This window comes from Plodia interpunctella, chromosome 5 (assembly GCF_027563975.2).
Source record: "Plodia interpunctella isolate USDA-ARS_2022_Savannah chromosome 5, ilPloInte3.2, whole genome shotgun sequence".
Taxonomy (NCBI): Eukaryota; Metazoa; Arthropoda; class Insecta; order Lepidoptera; family Pyralidae; genus Plodia; species Plodia interpunctella.
In genome coordinates this window covers 5,107,749-5,130,719 of record NC_071298.1, presented here as the reverse complement: position 1 = coordinate 5,130,719, position 22,971 = coordinate 5,107,749, and the positions used below count along the sequence as shown (strand labels likewise).

Here is a 22,971-nt window from a genome sequence, read left to right as displayed (position 1 = left end):
TTTGCAAATATAAATGTTTAAATATGACTTCCTCTAATTAAAATATAGCTATAGTTATAACGAATTACACGAGCTAATTAAAATAGGAAACTTTGTCTGGTAGAATCGAATGCTAGCGGAGTGGTGTGGTGTCTAGTCCATATAAGCTTGTTTATCAAATATTTTTCTATGAAAATATTATTCTATTTTAGCTTCTCATTGAATTCAGATTTCAATTATTTTACATTCATCTCAAAATTAATACCTTCATCTCTGAAAAATGTTCCCGTGGGCATTCCACGCGGGTAAAGCAGCGGTCAAAAGCTAACTGTATATATATATAGATAAAATAAATAGTTTTAGATAGCAATCGACTATTTTTTAGAGACCAAACAACAGATACCTAGTATAGTCTTTCCTAATTCCTTTTGTCCCGGGAAATCCTTTGCATAATCATATTTGAATTCTAAATAAAACCGTCCCTTTTGTTGTTGTTTCATTTAAGTTATTTCCGCGGCCACCGCAACTCTATAAAACATTCAGTGGCCATGTTATTATGTTAATGCATTTTAAAATAAATTATGTTATTTATAACTGTTTCGGTTCCAAGTTCCAATATGGCGCTGTGGATGTTTATTTAGAGTAACATCTGCACAATTTCTGTCCACTGCGGTTTTATGATTTATTTGATTAACAGTAATGAAACAAACTCCAACTGGATGACGAGGTTTGTACTCCATCGGAAAGCACACCTGGAAGCTGTATTCGGTTTGCTCCATGTTTTATATGACTATATAGGATACTATTTATTAATTTACCTGCTCGAACTAAAACTTACCCGTGTGTTTCAGCAGTAGACTTAAGTACGTTTTCCTTTAAAGTGAAGAAGTGGTCAACTTCATATTCTTCCGAGGAAGTCGTACACACCGACATCATTATATGACTTGTGGAGAAATGATATCTAATCATTGCTCACATTACTCATGATAAAAATGCTGACAGCTGTATATTACCTTTCACACTACATAGTTACGATTCGCGACGCAAGTAACGTAGGATTGTAGAAATGGAGCCTTGTGGCCCAAATAGGCAATATTTCAGAGAGATTCTAAGATAAATCACATTGTGCGCGAGGTCGGGAGATGCTGGAAATAGCATTCGAGGGCCCTTGTTATCGAGACCATCCATCACTGTTACATAAGTGCATTCAAATAAATATCGAGTAATTCATCATAAACGACATATGATGTGAAACTCCGATATTAGGCTACGGAGGAAAATGTTCGTCGTTTATACTAAGCTAGAATTTAAAATATAGCATTCCCCAATACTTATCAAAGGGCACTCTCATTCCATGAACATGTCCACAGTTATTCATTTAAATAAAAAATATATTTTGCAAAATATTGTTTATTAAAATTAACATCACAACTTCTCTTATAAGCATATGTCAGGCAAACTGTATTCAACTGTTGTATCGTAGTCCAAACTTATGATAGCACTCTTGTGTTTGTATTCGAGCGACATCTCAAAAGCGTCGCGGTCCTCTGTCAACTTGTCAAAGAAATAACTAGTGTTCACTTTGCTCAGCAGCGAAACATTTGAATTATTTACACATAATTTAAAACTATTTCTTCTTATAGGACTTTCTTTCGGCGTTGAAATATAATTAGCCTGCTTCAACACGCTATTTCTTTTCGATTTCTTTGGGGTAGAAAATTTGTTATCGAAAATTAGTTTGACTAAATTATTTTCCACTCTAGCGGTTTTCGTGCTTGGCGGTCGTTTTACGATTTTATCGATTAAATCGGACAAATCACTTTCGTCAATGTCGTCCCCGCTGTCGCTCGCACATGACGTGCTCAACAGTCGTATGATGTCATTCCTGTTCTCTTTGTCAGACATATTATCGCTGTGCACAAGTTCGTTGGGATCATTTATTGAAATATTATTCAAGCTGCATCTCACCGAGTGCATTGCCTTTTCGATGGACTTTCGTTTCTTCTGGGCTATGAAACTATCAATAGTCTTTTGTCTGCCCTTTGTGCTTTTGAATTTCCTTTTCAGCTTATTCACACAGACGCTAACGTTATTCTTACTAGAATTAATCTCAGTGGTCTTTGCTGTTAAATCTAGATTCTTCAGGGATCCGCTGAGATTGGCAATTTCCACGTCAATGAGTTTCTTGACCTTTCTGTTATACTTTCGCTTGGGTCTGTCGGCGCCACCTTTGTTCTTTGTAGCTCGAGTTTTCTTCACTTTGGGCGGCTTTTTGATCGACTCTTCATATGCGTCCACTAGTTCAGGGTAATATTGGCGCATTAAATCCTGACGTTCCGTCGTAGTCCAGGGTTTTGAATGGTCTTCATCCACTGTAACAATATTAGGTATATTGCGCATTTAAATACACATTACATAATGTCTTGGAGATAGTATGTTATATTAAAGAAATTCGATTGACTTATTTTCAAATACATAAGCTAAAACTTAGATTTTATAATATACTAAACTAACATAGTTCCTTATGGTATTTCGATTCTAGAATACATATTTACTATTGTTACAACACTACAACAATAAATCCCTGCAGTATTAATAACAGATCACATTTATAGATTCTGCAGTCAATATTACCTAAGGTTGCGGCTTCCTTACACTATGAAGAGCGATTAGGGAAAATGGTTTAAGAATTTTTGTTAGTTTGGAGTATATCTGGTGTGTTCTTTTTATTAAGACAAATTTTATCAAATAATATAACAATTTATTCAAATTTCAACTAATTTACTTTCCGACTATTCTGAACCTGTGTACTTAAACCTAGGGAAGGTTGTATTTTTATGTCAACATTATATGGAACACTATAGCAATAAGGTTAACATTGAATTGACTTTGTTAGATGCTAATTTAGGTATACTATGCTAATATAGGTGTTTACGAACAAATTTTCTCCTCATTTAACCGATTTCTAAAATTTGTTACAGAAACACATCATACAAAAAAAAGTACAGAAATTAAAGAGAAACTTAAAGGCAACGGCGAACTTATCCATGAAGGTTTGTTTTTGAACAAATGTAAAGCAAATATAAGAGACCAGACATGACATGATGACAGCATACAAGTTTTTTCGACAATAAACTAGGCTAGGCGTAAACGAATATATTTTTTTATATTTTAGTTTATTAATCGTTAGTCGCACTCTACACATACCCTAAGATCAACAACACTTAAAAGTTGGGCTCACCTTCAAACAGTTCGTCCGGAATCAACGCTTCGTACTGGCCGTCGATATCGGTCCAAACCACCTCGAAACTCGGAACACCTATAATTAGACCCCGTCGGAGCGCATCAATTGTGTCAATCAATAGATTGGATGCTTCAACACTCGATAACTTGAATATTATATTAATACGTCTATCTCTAAGCGTTTTTTCCGGTTTCTTCCTCAGCCGTTGATCGTTATAATAATAATAAAAAATTCATTGTCCGGTTCATTGATACATTCACAAAATAAAAAAATAAAAATAAATTTCAATAATTGCCATGCAGGTTTATTTTATTTATCACAGACAAATGAAAATTATAATTATTTGAATATAATATAAGCTACGTGATATTTTCAATATAACTTGAGATACCTATATATGGATATATTATCAAAGTTATATAACTTATCAGATATATAATAGCCGTTGCAATAAAGGTATTTCATATCAGCCTAGCTGCGCCACGAGGCCTGTGCTTCGCGTAAAAAGTGCGATATGTAGTAGATTAGTTACTCGATTAGTAGTAGATTTTGCGTAAACGAGTAACCAACTTACATACATCCTCGGACTTTGTTTGATATAACTTTATTGCATAAGAAAATACAAAGACACAGAAACAGTGATAAGAACGGCTGACTTATCCCATGGAGGGGTCACTTCCAGTCGACCGACAGTAAAAGACAGGTTACAAATATACAGTTCGTATTTATATTATTAGTAGGATTTGATTAAACTGTACATAGCGAGTTTTAGTACCACACTTCGTAGCATCCTTGCTCGGAACACCCCAGCGGCATAATAGATTTTAATCAATAAAGTACCTATTGATTCACCTAAATCGTGCCTTAGCTATAGACTATAACGTTCTCAATGTGAGGTTAGGATAAGTATATAATAATAGATAAGGTATAGGAAATATGAACCAATTCTAGACTATATTTAAAAAATACAAGGATATCCCGAAAAATCATTCTTTAAAGTATGGTCCAATGTAAACCATTGGACCAGACCATACTGTGATTTTTTGAACGGTAACTTTTCATAAAAGTACGTAACTTTTATGAAAAGTTACGTACTTTTCATAATATTGCATGTTCAATATTATGAAAAGTACGTAACTTTTCATAATATTGGTATTATACCAACATTATGAAGATTTGTATTTTTGTTTGTAATTAATAAACTCAAAAACGATTGAACCGATTTTGATGAAATTTAGTTCAGAGACAGACAAAATCTTCATATAACATACTATAACATACTATTATAAATTATATGTAGCTATAGCAGTAACACACGCAGTTATTGAACTGTAATTTCAGAAATCGAAATAATAAATATAATTACCTCTAGGTATTCGCTTTTTCTTTATCATTATTGGCTTGATGGTTCTATTGGGAACACTATCTTGAAGATGCCATTTCGTCAACACAGGTAGGAATTTCTCCACGCAATATCTTTCTGACCAATCCAACTTACACGACATCAGTTTCTACAAACACAAATAAAGTAATTTGAGAAAATAGTAATTTGTTGATGTTATGCTCTCAAATATAAATAATAATATTTATATAAGTTTATGTATTTTTCAGAGATGTTGTAGGATCATTAAAATAATATCTAAAATATGTATCATTAATTATTAGAAACGGTCACAAAGTAATAATTATAATATTTTTTATATGATTATTATATTTATATGTTTTAACAATTCAAAGACCTTGTCAAATAGCCCTTACACGTGTCACTAAAATAGGTCTACCGCATAACAAAAGCTCACGTCACACCTTCATCACAGCCAAATGTTATATTCTATTATAGGTTATAAACATACTTTTAATATTACAAAACCAGCAATGAATACCTACATCATACATGCGTGTAGTGTTGCTAAACTATCGATATTTAACCCCTAAAAATGTTGTCACAATATCGAACTAATGATAGAGTTAGGACCTATTCAATAATTCAATTCGATATTCCATTAAATTCGATAGTCGAAATCACAATGCTATTGACGAATGTTATAGATTGTCGATATTATTGAATTTCTATGTAAGTATATCATCCATAGTGTCGTTAGTAGCGATATTAATTAATTTAGCAAACTAGTCATCCATACATACTGTCGAAATTATTACTATGGTATCATTATTTACTTTTCAAATTTACGATAATATCGATATACTGTCGATGATCATTACCCGTCAGCCATTTTAATGTCCACACTGCTGGGGCATTCCTAATGGACATACGCCACAACTCACCACGCGGGGCCAATGTGGATTGGCAGCGTAATATCATATATAGCATACTACATACATATATAATCACAGCAAATACGGCACCGACGACTTAACGTAAGTATATTATCGATACTAAACTGACGATAGACTATCGATACTGTCTACTATCACCCACTTACCACAAATTGAATTAGACTGGGAACGGGGTATTTCAAACTGTCCAGATCAATTTTCTCGGGGGTCGCATTTAGGAATTCCTTCATAACTTTCGGCTCCGGAAAAGGCACGCCGCAAGTGAGGGCTCTGTTCCGAAGTGACAGCTCGCGCTTAACTTCCGACACTTTGGACCTGAAAGGATAATCACTAAAGAGATCCGAGTAATTACTTTCTGTTTAAGACAGAACTATTATATTATTCATGGTCCGTATAAGTAGCACGGAAACCACGTTAAAATGAAGGAACAATGGAGACTATTTGTGTGAGGGGACAAAAGTTGTCATACTTTATGTACATTTCTTGCTCGTATGACTTATTCGATGTAAATCTAAGTACGAAGAATTTCGCAAAATTAGCTTAATAGAGTTCCGTGCAAATTAAAAAAACGAAACCCTTATAGGATAACTCGTGCGTTTGTAGGTATGTCTGTCCGTCCGATAAGTTAGACTTTGGCATTGCACGGAATCTTCGGAATTTCTTTGTTAACTTGTAAAATATGCGACACTCGCGTAATTTATCTCATCATAGCGCTTGACGACGCGCGTCGTCGTGGTCGTAGATCAGAATTTGAAACAAATGTAATCTTAATACCTGTACGCGCTTTTGAGATAAAAGGTCTTGACAATCGGACAACAAAGTGACATTATAAGAATTTTGTTCATACCTTTTTATTACGAAATCATACACTAATGACGTATTTCCATTAATTAACTCTACCTAATGCCTTGCCTTACACTACCCATTTAATTTACATGTCTCAATCATCCCAATAGTATTTTACGCATTACATTTTATGCATTACACACTACATACATTACTGATTTCCCTTGCGGTAAAAAAGCTCACATACAACAACCTACGCAATGTAAATTCATTCGCTTCGGCATGTGTCGAATTTCGTCGATAGCGTAAAAGCGGTTTTAAAAACCGTACGCCATCTTTCGTCTATTTCAGAACTAAACACAAGAGACAAGCAGGTGAATGAATTTAATCTACTTTTGTTATCAAAATCAACGCTAGAAGGTGTTGTTTCTGAGTTTAGTAATTATGAAAAAATAGATTTTATACCTCGAGTCATTCCACAAAACATGTTAATAAAATATTTTTTCTGGACTATCTAGCCTTTACGAAAGCCAAATATTTTTTAGTAATCACATTGCAGTACACTGGACTGCCTCTTCTAGGGAGTGCGTGGGACCACAGTGACGGCAGCGGTCGCATCTACACGAACCGGACTTGCTTCTCTTAGTGCTAGATGAGGAGTAGTTTATAACAGGAACTAACTTGTGTCCTAGGTCGTTGCAGCCCCTGTGCGTAACACACACTGGACAGCCATTCTTCAAGTGCGTGCGGCCGACATGGCCGCACCGGTCGCATCGGCCCGGCGCCGACACGAACCGAGCTTGCTTCTCGTAATGCACTGGGTCACTCACCCAGGAAAGTAACCTATATTTAATTTATTAGAATTAAAGATATCTACGGGAATAAACACTAATTATTCGAATAAGTCTTTCTTTGATATAAATTTCTTATGCTTATAAAAATCTTTATGACCATTACAACCTCAAATGGATTGAAAGTCAAGCAAATGGGCATAGAAAATATGACTTAAGGATATGTTGACAAAACCAGGATTTATTTTGGTTAAAAAATGCTATGCTAAAGATGATTATGATTATAATAAAAAATGTCAAACCTGGGTATAACTTCACTATCAGATATGGTGTGTAGAAAGGAGACAACAGTAGTTATGGACGAGCCACAAGCACCAACGCCGTAGTCGCACCCACAAAGAATAGCCAGAGCCACCATTTTGTTACGGCCAAACCCTAAATATCCATCATGATTATTTCAAATCAACAAAATTTTGACAGTTCTGAAAGGCCCATGCAAACCGACTGCGTACTCAATACGTATGTATAGTAGTTAAAGATGGCTGAAAGCATTACACTTATCACGACACGTGCTACATACAAATTTGGTCTGCACCAGCCTTTACAAAGCAATGAGACAAAATATTTATAATTATATTTATTTCACACTACCTTTTGAACATTATACATGAGACTAGCGTCATATTATAATAAGCAATTTACCAACCGTTGCTACGGAACATGGCGTCAGCGTCATAGCAATCGACTGAGCCCTGCATGGCGCCGCCGCCGGCTGAATTTGACACACTGAAATTTCTGTACACACGACGTGCACCGTAAGCGAAGCAATCAGAGTCCTGGGACACCACTGCATCAACCAACTGTTACAACAGATATAGGTTAATGTTTGCCTTAAGTTAAATTCTGATTTTTATTCTACACTGTTACATTATCTTTTAGTTTCTTTTTTTTTTCATAGAGAAAAGAGATGTTTCAAGTGTTCTATATACTAGAAAAATACATGCACCTTGGGAATTCAGCTGTGCACAGGTAGCCTCTGCTTCCCCTTTTCCTTTAACACATCTGACTCCCATATATTTTAAGAGAGTTTCACACTGGAACAAAAATTTGTGCACAAATAACTGTAGGTCATATTTTATGTGTGTAGCTGTAGGGGGTAATTTTCAAAATGATGTACTTAAAATAAAGTCTTTACAAACAAATCAACATTACCAACAATCTATTTCCAAGTTGCATTATTCTGGAGTGGCAGGGTACATAATATAGGGTACTATGAATTTATTTATTGCAAAGTTTAGTTAAAATTACCACTAACACAAACCTCTTTAAGAACACCTTTAAATCTTTTTCTACCCACATCAGGACGCTTATTGGATGCAGAATCTGATTTTGGCGCTGCACCCCGAAACTGTATAGCATTTCGAGCAGCCATCACATCCCTTTTCAACTCAGGAGCATCACCCTCTAGTACAAAAATGGGGTTTATATCAGCCAGTATCAAATAAACTGTTCTGAAAAATAAATTTCTGAAACAAAAGTAACAACAATTATTTTTAGTTTTATTATTTTTAAGAAAGTTGTAAGTAGGTAATACCATTTGTTCTCACTAGTTCGATTCAGTAGTTCGATCGTCGAACTAGTGAGAATTTTTTTTCTCATTTGTTCGACCGTCGAACTAGTGAGAATGTTTGTTCTCACTAGTTCGATCCGTTAACTTATTATTATTATTAATCGAGAAACAAGAACATTAAGTACCGATATAATAGATATTGGTCACAAATACATACATTGTATAGGTAATTATAAAATGAAAATCTTTTAGGTATATTTTGTAGGTATAATTATTATTTAAGTATTATTATAATATAGTAAACGTCAAAATCACAATGTTGCATAATTAGATTATTTATTGTAAACATAATATTTAGGAACAACTATAGGTATTGTCTTTGGCCAAATACGTAGATGAAAAATATTTTTCTGTCTTGCTTATCTCAACAAGCTTAATCAGAAACTAAAAAGAAACTAAAAAAAATTTCTAAAAAGTGCCCAACACCAATTTCTCCGCATATTAATTGCATTTGCTTATCTCAACAAGCTTAATCAGAAACTAAAAAGAAACTAAAAAAATGACAAAAATGCTTCAAAATTACAAATGTACAAAATTAGGTATAGGTATAGACATAACATTCATAAACATAACTTTGATAAAATATACATGATTAAATATATTTTTCTCTGTCTTACTTATCTCAATAAGCAGAGAGCGAAAAAACTTTGAATTTGTGTATTCCACCAAAGGATATATGTATATTGAACATTATATTAGGTACATTGGTTACGAAATCAAAAAAATAATGTAATAATCAAATACTCAATTATTTTGTCACATTGAGTCTCAATGTAACTATAATTATCGCATCTTTTCTAAAAAGTGCCCAACACCAATTTCTCCGCATATTAATTGCATTTGAGCATCAATAATGTAATCGTCATTGAATAAATCAGTTTTTCTCCTTTTACAACGTTTGTTTGATGTTGAAGGTCTCTGAAGAATGTCATTTTGATATGAAGACAATAAGGAATCGTCCCGTAAAATATGTAATATTTGCAATAGGTTTACATGCCCTTTCGTTACAAGGTTATTTATTTTATGGTGCCATCCTTCTACTGCATTATTTGTTCGGTGGCGTTCGCCATAAACCGACCAAATTCTATGATAATCACCCTTCATCCAGTATTTATCGAAATAATCTTTAAACTTAATTATAGATTCGCAATTCTTCTTCATTTCGTTTTGAATATACGCCCATCCTGAAACAATTTCATTTTCTGGAAGCAATGCCAAGTTGGCGCATAATGAAATTATTCTTCTGTTGCGTTTGTCTTTAGTTAAACCCAGGGTTTTTGCTTTGCGCCACAAGCTGTTCACGTAATGGTAGTAGCAACCTTTGACTGTAACATTCAATGTTTTCAACGCTTTCATTGTGCCTTCTTCGAAATCTATCGTGACTTTAGCAGGCTTCCACTCTGGAATTTGGGACCCAATTAAATCAAATAAAAGTGAGTAAGCTTTTTTGGTCCTGTGACTCATGAAAGCGTACACCAAAGGGATGACATTCGTGTTATTTGTATCACTGCCGATGTCTCCGTGAATTGTAAAAAGTTGCTGAAAAGGTGTCGGACATGATTTAAAGGTCCCATCCATAAAGATGTGTTTAATTTTTTTTATAATTTCTCGGGCATCATTTGAACAAAACACTAATATTCTCATTTTTTTATGACTGTAATCAGCGAGTAAGAAATCTGAAAAAGTACTAGGAACTTCGACTTCCTCAACAGTCTTTGCATTTATTTTTTTTACGTGTGCTAACTTATTTCTCCTTCTGTAAATGCGTGACTTCATTTCACAAAATTCAGGTACACTCTTAGAAGCTAAATGCAGGCCTTGATTTTTTAATGTAATTAAAGCTCTGTTGTAGACCCTAGGAGCTGGTTCTCTTCCCGTAGCTGCTTCTTCGCAAGCATTATTTAAAATAACATTGATTGTATTTCGTGTTTCATCTGGATTACATTGACCGCAGTGGGGTTTTGATTGTAAATTATTAGTGAAGTCCTTAAACAAAAGCAATGTTTAAAAAATATAGGAATTCATGAATTATTTTGCTTGTACATTAAAACTATTACAAATAAAAATACACATACAACACCTATAATATGTAAATATACGTACAACAATTATCATTATGTACATATAAAATAACCAAGACTTACCATATTCATTGTGACGGAACCGGTACATTTTAAACTTTTATAATTTTTACACCGCCAAATGCTGTGGCCATTTTTGTATTTACGCATAGAATAATATTGATGTCCTTCTAATTGCAGAATCCTTCCACGACCGCTTTTTAATAATTTCACTTCTTTAGACATTATTCCGAAAATATAAACAGTAAAATAAACAGGCACCACGAAATAAACATTGCTACTGCAGAGCTGAACAGCGTAATACTTCCATTTTGCGAAACATCTACCCTCAAAATATAACAAAAAGCATGTACCCTCAAAATAAGACAACAGAACTATGACCACACTCTTTCTGGGGTGGGGCGTTTAGTTAAATATTTATAATACTAAACTTATTATGCACATACCTAAGTGCTATAGGCATAGATGCATTTAAGGAAATATACCAGTGGACGACTTCCGGGTGATATGACAATGATTTGTATTATGTATTTAAACTGTTTGTATTGTTTACTATTAATTTACTTGCAGTCGAATTTTGACGTTTACTATATTATAATAATACTTAAATAATAATTATACCTACAAAATATACCTAAAAGATTTTCATTTTATAATTACCTATACAATGTATGTATTTGTGACCAATATCTATTATATCGGTACTTAATGTTCTTGTTTCTCGATTAATAATAATAATAAGTTAACGGATCGAACTAGTGAGAACAAACATTCTCACTAGTTCGACGGTCGAACAAATGAGAAAAAAAAATCTCACTAGTTCGACGATCGAACTACTGAATCGAACTAGTGAGAACAAATGGGTAATACTAGTGTCAATTTTTTATCAGTCAATTGCTATGATCCGCTACACAATTCATGATTAATTGTTATCTGGAGGCAACAGGATGAGTTTTTCTTTTGTGTCCATGCTATCATGCCCTATAAAAACTACCATATACTGACTCCAATTAGATTACAATCCTGCGATCTTCCAAACACAATAAAGAAAAAAATTCAGGTGATATTTTAAATCTCAAAAAAATATTTCTAAATTCTAATTCTATATCTATTCCTAAAATCTGTAGATTAGGTTTGTGTTTCTAGTGACCTAATATAAGCCCGCTGGCCAAGCAAAGCAAGTGAGCATTACAAAGTTCATGCAATACTATTCAGACCGGATTTTCGCGTTCAATAGGAACCCCGGGATTAGATGGTAATTTTAAAAAGTAGATTATCTAGGTAATTAAAATAAAACAAAAACAAACCTTAGGTAAAGTTTAGGTTGAATATAATAATCTGTAACATTTTGGCTATCACAAACCCATCCTGATAAATCTACTGCTATTGTTTCACCTTGAATCTGAAAATAGAGTTTTTGTTGAACATTTATATATACACAATAATTTAAGTTAGGTATATCCAGATTAACTTTATTTAACTTTCTTACCTCGTGAAGAGATTTCTTTTCACTATACGGCGACAATACTGACCAAAGACCTTTAATACCCATTTTGATAGCAATATAGCAATTATATTATAGGATAAGATTGAATGAATCTAGGTATTCAAATTAAAAATAAGTTTTAAAAGAAACGATAACAAAAGTTCTTTTTGTTTTGCAATTTTATGTGGAAGATATTTTGACTGATTGACGTTGACGTGAGTTTAAATATAATCGGCTATTTTACCGATAAAATTTTTCCGATTAGCCGACCGGGCAGTGGGCAGTGCCTCCCTGCCTGCCTGCTTCATGGGCTTTGTTATTATTACATGCTTTTCAGGATTGCCCTATGCATGCAAGTATGAAATTACTATTTTTTTATCTGGTATCACCAGCAGCACTTTTCCGATTTCGACATTACGTCATTGTCATATTGTCAGTCACAGAGAACTTTCTATTTATAATTTGTCAGTCAAGTCGATAATTGTTAGTTGACTTGTTGTTGTTGACAATTTTGAAAATGATGTCGTTCAATTTCTACACAAATAAAATAAAACTCAACACACACGAGAATATATAAATATGTACAGTACTTAAATTAAAGCTAACATACTCTTGTTTATATTTTCAAACTTTTCTGTATTGTTGAATATTAAGTATGATGTCGAAGGGAAAAATCGCAACGCTAATGTGCGACAAAAAGATAATGTATTGTCATTATTAACAAGTCTAATGAACTGAGAATAATGTGATAATGACTATTAAATTCTCGCACTGTTATCGCGCTATCATAGTCTTTGTTACTGAGGGGCCGGCCACGAACGTAATCAACAAACAACGTCGTATATTGAGATAAAGATATAAAAACAGCATTGATTTAATTCCGTCATCTTTGTCATCATGTCTTATTTAAGGCAGTTAAATAAAATATGGTAAGGAGATTGTTAATAAAAAATTTGAAATAATAAGTTTCTAACACTCCATATTTATTTGTGTAAATACAATAGGTACATTTGGCATTAAATATTACTTACTGTATTTTTAGTTATTCACTCCATGTCATACTTAATTATTTTTCATCACTTTCGTAACAAAGTAGTTGAAACTTTGACCATTGTTCTAGCACATCATTAAATCTTCAGTATTCAGTACGATTGCATGCTCAACTACTCAAGGAAGAAATCTCAAGACAGAATATTAACAAGGTTCTTATTGCAAATCGAGGAGAGATAGCATGCAGAGTAATACGCACTGCTCGAAAACTTGGCATCAGATCTGTTGCAGTCTATTCTGATGCCGATAAACATGCTATGCATGTAGAAATGGTATGTAATTTTGATGAAATATTTTTTATTCTTTTACAAACCTTTTTCATTGGCCACCTGTAGTCAAGTCATGGGGGGTTATCATCAACATATTTAATTATCAGATAAATGTTGAGATAATATTACAACATTTACTAAGTATGATTTTACAACATAATTGTTTGGAATATGTGATAGTATTTTTGTACTTGTTGTAAAACATTACATTACATATTTATTTAAAACATCTTGATATCCTGTGTACTTTTTCACCATGAAAACTCTGGTTTTAGTTAGTTTCAGCTAACTTTTACTATTCTTATATGTTTTCTGTTTATAATACATAACATGAAAAATATTCCATGTTTCAGGCAGATGAAGCTTATCATATTGGGCCTGCAGCATCATCCCAAAGCTACTTAAATGCTTCCAAAATATTAGAGGTAGCAAAGAAGTCCAACAGCCAAGCCATACATCCTGGATATGGTTTCCTGTCAGAGAATGTTGAGTTCTGTGAGAAATGTGCAAATGAAGGCGTCATATTCATTGGGCCTCCACCAAAAGCAATAAGGGATATGGGTATTAAAAGGTAAGGTTTAATCACATAAGGTGAAATAGTTAAAATGTATTTGAATAAATATTTTGTCAGTTAGGCGTTATACTTTTATTCATTTGCACTTTTTAGTACATCAAAAGCAATAATGTCAAATGCTGGAGTGCCAGTAGTGAGAGGATACCATGGAGAAGATCAGAGTATCGAGAGATTGCAGGCTGAAGCCCAAAAAGTTGGTTTCCCACTTATGATCAAAGCTGTACGAGGGGGTGGTGGAAAGGTTGGTGATAAAGCTTTTTTTTATTGGTATAGATATATCTTTTTAATGCATGTAATATTGAATCTTTTATATTTACCAATTAATTTTTTTAACTAACAATTTTTTTCAGGGTATGAGAATAGCTATGACAGAAACAGATTTCTTGCCGCAGCTGGAATCAGCCAAAAGAGAGTCAATGAAATCATTTGGTGATGACAATATGTTATTGGAACAGTATATTACAGATCCGAGGCACGTGGAAGTACAGGTAGACATCCATCAGCTTGTCAGTTAACTAGCACTTCTAGCATGAGAAAAACAAAGTCTTATGGAATTTTAATACCAAAACACAATACAATCAAAATTTTGTTAACCAAAAATATATTTAAATATTATGAGTAATATCAAATGAGAAATATATGGTTGAAGTCGTCTTCAGCTGCGACGTGTATAATTAAAAGTGATAATGAGATACATATGCATTCCAGGTATTTGCTGATATGCATGGCAATGTCGTCCATCTTTTCGAGAGAGACTGTTCTGTACAACGACGTCACCAGAAGATTATAGAAGAAGCGCCTGCTGTAAGTATAGTTCAGACTAGATAGATTGAGTTGTCTAAAATTAAGTTCTTCATTTATATTTATTTAATAAACTTTATTGTTACAAGTAAAGACACACTTATAAACAAATGGCAAACTTAATACTAAGCATTCTCTCCCAGTTAACCATGGAATATTTGTGTATATGTAATGTGCCATGTTATTTATAAAAATACATGTCTAGGCGTCTCAGGTGTCGTATAATACACTATATATCACTTGAAAGAAAGTACGCCTCCAACTCGTGTGTTCGCGACCCTCGACTTCGTCTCGGGCATCAACATACACCCTTGGTAGTATCTGTTACTTTATCTTCTCTGTGTACTATTTTTTTAGCCTGGTATATCAGAGGAAACCCGTCGAGCTATAGGCGAGGCGGCGGTGCGCGCGGCACGCGCTGTGGGCTATGTAGGCGCGGGGACTGTTGAGTTCATCCTGCACAGGGTCACGCACGAGTTCCACTTCATGGAGATGAACACCAGGCTGCAAGTCGAGCATCCCATCACTGAAATGATCACAGGTACTGTGGGACTCATGTTTAATAGTAGATTATATATCAAGATCGAATCGGAGCATTTTGAGCGAGGCGTTTATTGTTGTCGAAGGTGAAATGTCGATTTACGATTTTATTTTAATTTTAGGAGTCTTACACCTATCACGATTTCATCATCCTCGTATAGTACAAGCATGAGAAGTGAATAGGATTTTTGTAATGTGTTACTATAGTATGGTATTTATTGGTGTCTAGTTCCTTTGTAGGCAATTTTACTATTTGTAGGCCATTTCACTATTTTTATTGCTAACCGGTGTTTTTTGTCTTAGTCCAGTTTATTATAAACTATAGATACGTCAGATCTCACTATACATGGTATTGTAACACATAAATGTATGTGAAAATTTGTATATTCTATGAATTTTGTCAAATCTAATTTGTTGAGTGCAGTGCCCTATTCAAAGTCACCTTAACTGCATGAAAGAGACATTTTTAATATTTTGAACTCCAGGCACGGATCTAGTGGAATGGCAGCTGCGCGTGGCCGCCGGAGAGCCGCTGCCCGTGACGCAGCAGGACATCGTCCGCCGCGGTCACGCAGTGGAATGCCGGATATACGCCGAGGAGCCGGGCGCGGGGTTCCTGCCCCGAGCCGGCACGTTACATAGACTACGGCAGCCCACGCCTGAAGATCATGTTCGGGTGAGATACCAAAATTATAATGTTATTTTTTACTGACCCGGAGTCACAGCTCCGAATACAAGTTATCAATAGTTTCATACAGACATCATCAGCCAACCAGAAGCGTGATTCGTGCTCAGAACTGGCACGTTACACATATTCATTTTTTAGTGTTTATATGTCCAGTGCCTTGTCATCAATAAATCATCAATTGGGTAGCAGGATTCCTCACGAATATTTTTTTCGCTAGAATTTATGACGTGGTTTTTGGGTAAAACAAAACTAGTATTTGTTTTTTATGTTTCAGGCTTGTTCCAATGATTGACGTGAATACCATTAAAAATAACTGTGGTTTTTCAGATTGAAACAGGTGTGCGTGAGGGACAGGAAGTGTCAGTACATTACGACCCCATGATCGCTAAACTGGTGGTGTGGGGAAAAGACCGCCACGAAGCGCTCGCCAAGACCAGAGCTAAGCTCTCAGAATATCAAGTGAGTACTTGGGTTATGGAGCCAATATGTATCACCACTACCAATTTGTATCGTGTGGTTCCGCCATAAAATAGTCACTACACCATATATCCTCTACAGGGGGCTGTGGATGTCGTACGAGATGACTAAAGTATAATCACATTCGCCGAGAATGAAAAGACCCAGAATGAAAGCTACAATGTGATACTCTAATTTATATTGAATAAAACTATTGCAATATAATGATATTTCCAGGTGGCAGGGTTAGAAACGAACGTGAACTTTTTGCTACGTTTGTCCGGCGCATCAGCATTCGTGTCCGGCGACGTGCACACCGCCTTTATACCGCAGCACGAGGCGGAGTTGTTCCCGCCAACTGATCCCGCGGCCGTGGAACAACGCGTCATACAAGCTGCTTTAGGTTATGTATGTGATGCTTGGTTTCCGCTTTAGAATACCAATACTAATACCAACATTAATATAGGACCACTCCGAAATCACCCGTAGTTGTCGTACTACGTGACTAAGCGATGATGAGGCAGGCAGGTCGTAATATTATTGAAAATTTTAAAAAAATGTAAACATTTATTTTTATGCAGACCTTAGGCTTGGAGACTAAACAAACAAAATCTTACTCATACTTTTATTTACACTTTGGAACGTAATACCAGGGAGAGGAACGAAAATCAAAACAAGTGGCTCTGACGCTTAATGGATGAAAAAGAAAACGAGAATACGCTCAGATGAGAGAGAAAGTGAGCCAGAAGGACATGCTTGACACTATATTCAATAATAAATAATTAATGTTTATTGACCAGGTAACAAGAACAACACTTGTCAGTAATGCTTATAAACTATCTATAACTTAAAGTTTTAAAATTACCATTATTTATTTATTTTCTTTTTTAGGTTTTAAATTCACAAAAAAACAACTCTGCTAACGACTGTTGGAAGGGAATATCAGTTGAAGCGGCAGCGTGGAGACCAAATTATCAGCTAAGGAAGACCATAGCATTGAAGTATGACGAAAATGGTAAGCGCAAGTATTGACTATATTTATTTTTACCGGCCAGTTTTCAAGTAACTTTTCAGATACTTTTGATTATTTCCAGTGAGAAATATCTAACTTCGCCTCACTTTTTCCTCGATCAACGAACGCTATATATGTATATTTCGTAAATCAAAAGAAAATGTATTTACTTACACAAAAAAATTTTTTCGCCTACACTTATATATATAGCGGTATGAGGTATTATTATCTAATAATGTCTCATACTGCTATACATATAAGTACCTTAAAATATCTCGAATAACATAGTTTACAGCAGTTAGTGTTTTATTTTTTTATTATATTTGTAAGTACATTTCATTTTACAGATCTGAAAGTCACAATAGAGTATGGTAGCCAACCAAATACATACAACATTCAAGTGAACGACGGCGAATGGCGTCGAGTAGAAGCGACCATTCGTGATACAAAACAGGGTTTGAGACTGTCCACACTGATCGGCGACCGGAGCGGCGAGGTCGGCTTCTTGACGCACGACGACGAAATACATGTGTATGATGAAGTGAGTTATTTTGGCTAAAGTTTTAAAGTTTATTGTCTTCTATTGAATAAAGATCTTGATCTGCATGATCATGTGTTTCCGCCCTATAATAGGGCACATAGCCATGTCAACTGCCAGGCAACAACGATATTGTCAAATCGTTAAGGTCAGGCAAAGCACAGCACAGCTGAATTTTTTGAATTTTATGTAATGTTACGTGTTTAAATGAAATAAATTTTAAGATTTTTTTATGGGCTTCGCGCGTCTTAGCCCGGGATGTAACGCAAATTTCAGAGAGAAAGAGAGAGCCTACAAAGAGTGAATAACTGAATGATTACAGAATGGTCAGACAGTGGTCAGAGTACCTCGTCCGAAGCATCAGTCGCTGAGCAGCCCCGCGGCCGCCGCCGCCGACACCGCCGCCTCCCCCACCCCCGGCGTCATGGAGCGGCTGCTGGTCCAAACTGGGGATAAGGTGGGCTTATGTCAAGAGCGGTGCTGGTTTAATTGTTAAGATCTGTGGATCGAAATGTCCTAGATTCGAATCCTACTCGTGCCACATGATGAATCTGACTCATGTATAGCAATAGATTTCATAGACCATAACTTGGTTCCTGTGAAGGAAAATATCGTGAGAAAACCTGCACACTTGTTGATAATGATCAATACTTGTGTGTGATGCGATGCGATCTTCGATACTTTTTGTTACTTTAGCTCATATATCAAAGGGTCTGAAAGTTTCCATACAGAAATTAAGAATTTTTGAAGATATGCTTTACTGACGCAAATATTTATACCTAACTTATCTGTTCAAAGGATCTCATTCGTCTGTTGATCTTGCTGTCATACCAAATCCGAAGAATTTTTAAATATTTTAACATCCATATTTCAGGTGGTAAAAGGCCAGCCATTGTTCATGGTGATTGCCATGAAGATGGAGTACGTGGTGCGTAGTCCTCGAGACGGCGTCGTGGCCGAGGTGGCTGCCGTCAAACAGGGCGATTCAGTTGGCAAAGGCGCCGTTATTGTACGGCTGCAGACTGATAGTTAATACTTTTCACTTGAAGTGAAATATCAGGCCAATTGCAATTTTAATATTTTTGTAGACAACAGATTAAAATTTGTAATAGTGTAAAGCCGCTCACGCTCTTGCTAGATGATGAATAGAAAAGGATGCACATATTTAATTTAAAAGAAAGGCCGTCCTACTTTCTCTCTCTTTTGTATACGTGCATCCCTTTTTGTTTTTGCTGCGGCATTAGCGTGTGTAGATGACTTAACACGGCCAAATTAACTTTGAACTCTTCTCGTTCCCATCTCACCTACTCACGCACGTCCTTGTGTACGGGTAGCAGTGTCGTTACCAAATATTGTGATATTTTCGTCGCTTTTGCTTGCCGTACAAGAGCGTAGACCACGACACCAGAGTTAATTTGACCGAGTAGTAGTGTATTGTAGTTAGTTAAAAGTTATTGTAGTTAGTTATGTCCCGGCATTTAAATATGTAAGTTTGATTTGGGAAAATTCTATAGTAGAAGTATATAGAGAACAAGTCGTGGCGTCGACCACTGCATTAGATAATCAATACCAAGGACTAGATTGATTGATACCTCGCGAGTCAAGTTACATGTATTGCTATCTTTTTCATCTGCAATCTGACGTCTCTTTCGAAGAGTCAGTATAGTTTCAAATTTCATACTATGACTTAAATATCCGCATGATAATAATAATTCAATTAATCATACACACAGCGGTGCGTTATTTTTATACCAAAGTGATTATCAAGTGACGTAAATAAAAATATAGTATATTACACTTACATTATGCAATATGATTCGTACCTTTGTGATTACTGCATTTATTCACAAAAAAGGTTATCGCGAAAGTTTTCATTTTTTTAATGAGTAGTCATCGTTAAATAACCAGGGTAATTATATTATCACTAGTCTTATAACAAGAATTTATATATGCTGTATATATGTTTGAGAACTAAGCATTTAACAATGTTAAAAATGTTTAAAGTATATATTTTATTGAATAAGGTATAACTTTTTATGTTACATAATTATTTTTAATGAAAGCATGTCGAATTCTATAATAATAACATTAATATATTTAATGGTTGAATAATTTGTTAACGATATTGTCTCGATAAATGAGGTATTTCTGCCGCCCGTTGCAAAAATCTTTTTGATAAATTTATAGTTTGTGATATATTTAAATATATTAACGTTCCACAAGAATTGTATGAAATCGACTATAAGACGTTTCACTTGCTCATTTATATTACAAAAGCGCATAATAAGTCATATACGTTATGCATATATTTAATTGTAAGTATATTCCTATCACAGTATATATGTAAATAAATATATTTTTGTTAATAAAAAGTTGGACTCAACAATTGTTTAATTTAAACATGTCACTTACCTTTACAGATACAATTCTAAGAATATAATTAGGGCTACATTTGGCACAATGCCTAAGGACTTACAAAGAAATGATTTCTCAAAAATATTCAACAAAAGCAACGATCGAAACAGTGTTAATGAGTTAATTAAGGAATAAATTAAAAATACTTTCCATACAATGTACCTTTATTGTCAGTCCTTTTGATGTTGTGAGATTAGCTTAAGCTTGTCCCAGCTTAAGCTTGTGCAGATGAATGGATTGCACTTGTATATTTCTTAGAATTAAAATAATTGTATGCATATGAAGATTCGACACTCAAAAGTTTTATTTTCTCTAATATTACTTAAGTTTAATATTATTAACGAAACTAATTCAAATCACGTTAGGAGTATACAACAGTACTAAAAATGCAAAAATATCAAAATCAGGACAAGCTTTAATAAGCTGATCTTCACAACAATTCAGTACAGAAAATACTCTGTTATTGTTTGGAATTCATCTACTTTCATATTCTTCTTTCATAATTTTTGCACCTATCTTGATCTTAGTTCCCGATACAGACGAAGACTCTGACCTTGTAAGACTATTGTTTTGTAAAGCCTCTACTATACATCCATACTTAAGTAACACGAAATCGTGTTTAGCAGTTGCTGTTCAATCCGCCACAAGGTCTCCCAACAACGTCCGCGTATTGTGTGAAATATAAACATACCTTTGAATTCTACACACAAAATATTTAGTGCCTAGAAAAATACCTGATATAATTTTCTATTTCGAAATTTAACTTCAACTTTAGTTTTAGGGTTATTAAGATTCGGAAAAAGTGACCTGTAAGAAACCCAATTTTGTAGCTTTTCCTCTTGATTGACTTTTACAACCTGCACGAGCGAAGCAGCATTTGTTTTACATCCATTACCAAACCAGCATATTTTGACAAAAAAATTACGTGCTGCACTTTTTTTAGAGTAATTTCATTTTATATTGCAATTATGCTTCTCACGTATTTAATGCATATTAAATACGTGAGACGCATAATTGCAAGTAGGAAAAATATATCTTGTCGGTATAAAGTCCACATTATGAAGCGTAATATCTATTATATGTGAGATGCGACGCGGTAGCTTCACCTTGAAACATAGCGGCTCTGGCACGCGACTGCGGCTACAAAAACGTGTGACGTAACGTTCACATTCTCTCAATTTTATTGCCACAGTGACGTCATTATGTTGTTTATTGTTATGCCATTCATGAAACTGAATACCCTATGTTTTGTTTTCTTTCTGTTAATGACCCACTGCTGGGCAAATGCCTCTCATCTTTCATATTTTTTCTATATTGTATTTGTATTATTATATTTCGTAAAATATTTTTATTTACTCAATCAATTAGATCGATTATAAATAGATTATTACAATTTTACAACAAAATATATAAGCCATCCCATGTTAAATTCCTTAAATTCACCGATCATCTCGCTACTCTTATGGATTATTTTACATAAATATATGTTAAATATAAATAAGTATATCAAATATAATAATTTTATGTTTATTATAATAAAGTCAACCAAAACCCACGGGACAATATTGATAGAAACAATCCGCCGAGCTGCGCCCTTTATGTAATTCACGTGTAAGTCACAAAAATAAACTGCCTACTTTAATCTAATATAATAATAGACCAATATATCTAATCTGCCTACTTTTAGCGGATGGACGTTCTCCTTTCGTCAATAAACCACGACGTAAATAGATAACCATGATGATAAGACACCGTGGCGTGTTACACACTGATCGTGAATACCAAAATTATGTCAATCCAGTAGTGTTCGCGACCGCGAGCCGACTCAAAAGAAGTAAAGTAATATTTCGCCACAATGTTTACCGGGGGCGTAGCTCAGATGGTAGAGCGCTCGCTTAGCATGCGAGAGGTACCGGGATCGATACCCGGCGCCTCCAATTGGTTTCTCTTTATTTTACCTTTTATGTTTTATTTTGTTTTTTTTTTTTTCAGAGAACTTACTAACTCGTTTGTATGTTTTTATTTCTAAAATTAAGTTATACCGAAGCCATAACGCTGGCATTTAAAGTAAGACATTAAAAAATTTGTAATTGTAGGGGCGTGGCAAGGCAATGACATTCGCTGACCCAATAAAATTATGCCCAAGTCCGCATTTTGTTTGATTTGAAGGACTCGACATTTTTATAAGAAATCCCACCTGTGGCATAATTGAAAACTTCGCTTTACTCATAATAACTGCCATCGTCGCGTAATAAAAATTGCGATATTTTTTCCTCAAATTATAACTTATCCAAGTTTGTACATTATATGGGAATATATACCTATATTCCCAT

At 34.6% G+C, this 22,971-nt stretch overlaps 2 protein-coding genes and 1 non-coding gene across 4 annotated transcripts; 2 read left to right on the top strand and 1 right to left on the bottom strand.

Annotated features, from left to right (window-relative positions):
- Window positions 1-1,373: 1,373 nt before the first annotated feature.
- Window positions 1,374-13,457, bottom strand: Gen (XPG-like endonuclease). 2 transcript variants are annotated; one of them, XM_053744991.2, is made up of 11 exons: window positions 13,327-13,457; window positions 12,117-12,211; window positions 8,420-8,624; window positions 8,103-8,192; window positions 7,805-7,958; window positions 7,401-7,533; window positions 6,989-7,150; window positions 5,668-5,836; window positions 4,590-4,734; window positions 3,221-3,298; window positions 1,374-2,351 (listed from the first exon to the last, which is right to left on the bottom strand). In XM_053744991.2, the coding sequence occupies exons 3-11, from the start codon at window positions 8,528-8,530 to the stop codon at window positions 1,417-1,419; spliced, it is 1,977 nt and encodes a 658-aa protein (XP_053600966.1). In that variant the 5' UTR covers window positions 8,531-8,624; window positions 12,117-12,211; window positions 13,327-13,457; the 3' UTR covers window positions 1,374-1,416. The 2 variants fall into 2 exon arrangements, with proteins under 2 accessions (XP_053600966.1, XP_053600965.1); XM_053744990.2 differs by lacking the exon at window positions 13,327-13,457 and adding an exon at window positions 12,299-12,511.
- Mccc1 (Methylcrotonoyl-CoA carboxylase 1) lies at window positions 12,777-20,609 on the top strand. Its single transcript, XM_053744992.1, has 14 exons — window positions 12,777-13,224; window positions 13,416-13,617; window positions 13,968-14,185; window positions 14,282-14,429; window positions 14,539-14,676; window positions 14,897-14,992; window positions 15,347-15,530; window positions 16,015-16,205; window positions 16,545-16,676; window positions 16,911-17,081; window positions 17,565-17,688; window positions 18,033-18,226; window positions 18,546-18,680; window positions 19,098-20,609. Exons 1-14 carry the CDS (start codon window positions 13,193-13,195, stop codon window positions 19,254-19,256), a joined length of 2,124 nt encoding a protein of 707 aa, XP_053600967.1. The 5' UTR covers window positions 12,777-13,192; the 3' UTR covers window positions 19,257-20,609.
- Window positions 20,610-22,502: 1,893 nt separating this feature from the next.
- Window positions 22,503-22,575, top strand: TRNAA-AGC (transfer RNA alanine (anticodon AGC)). The gene has a single exon. It is a non-coding gene; the product is annotated as a tRNA-Ala (tRNA).
- Window positions 22,576-22,971: the final 396 nt, after the last annotated feature.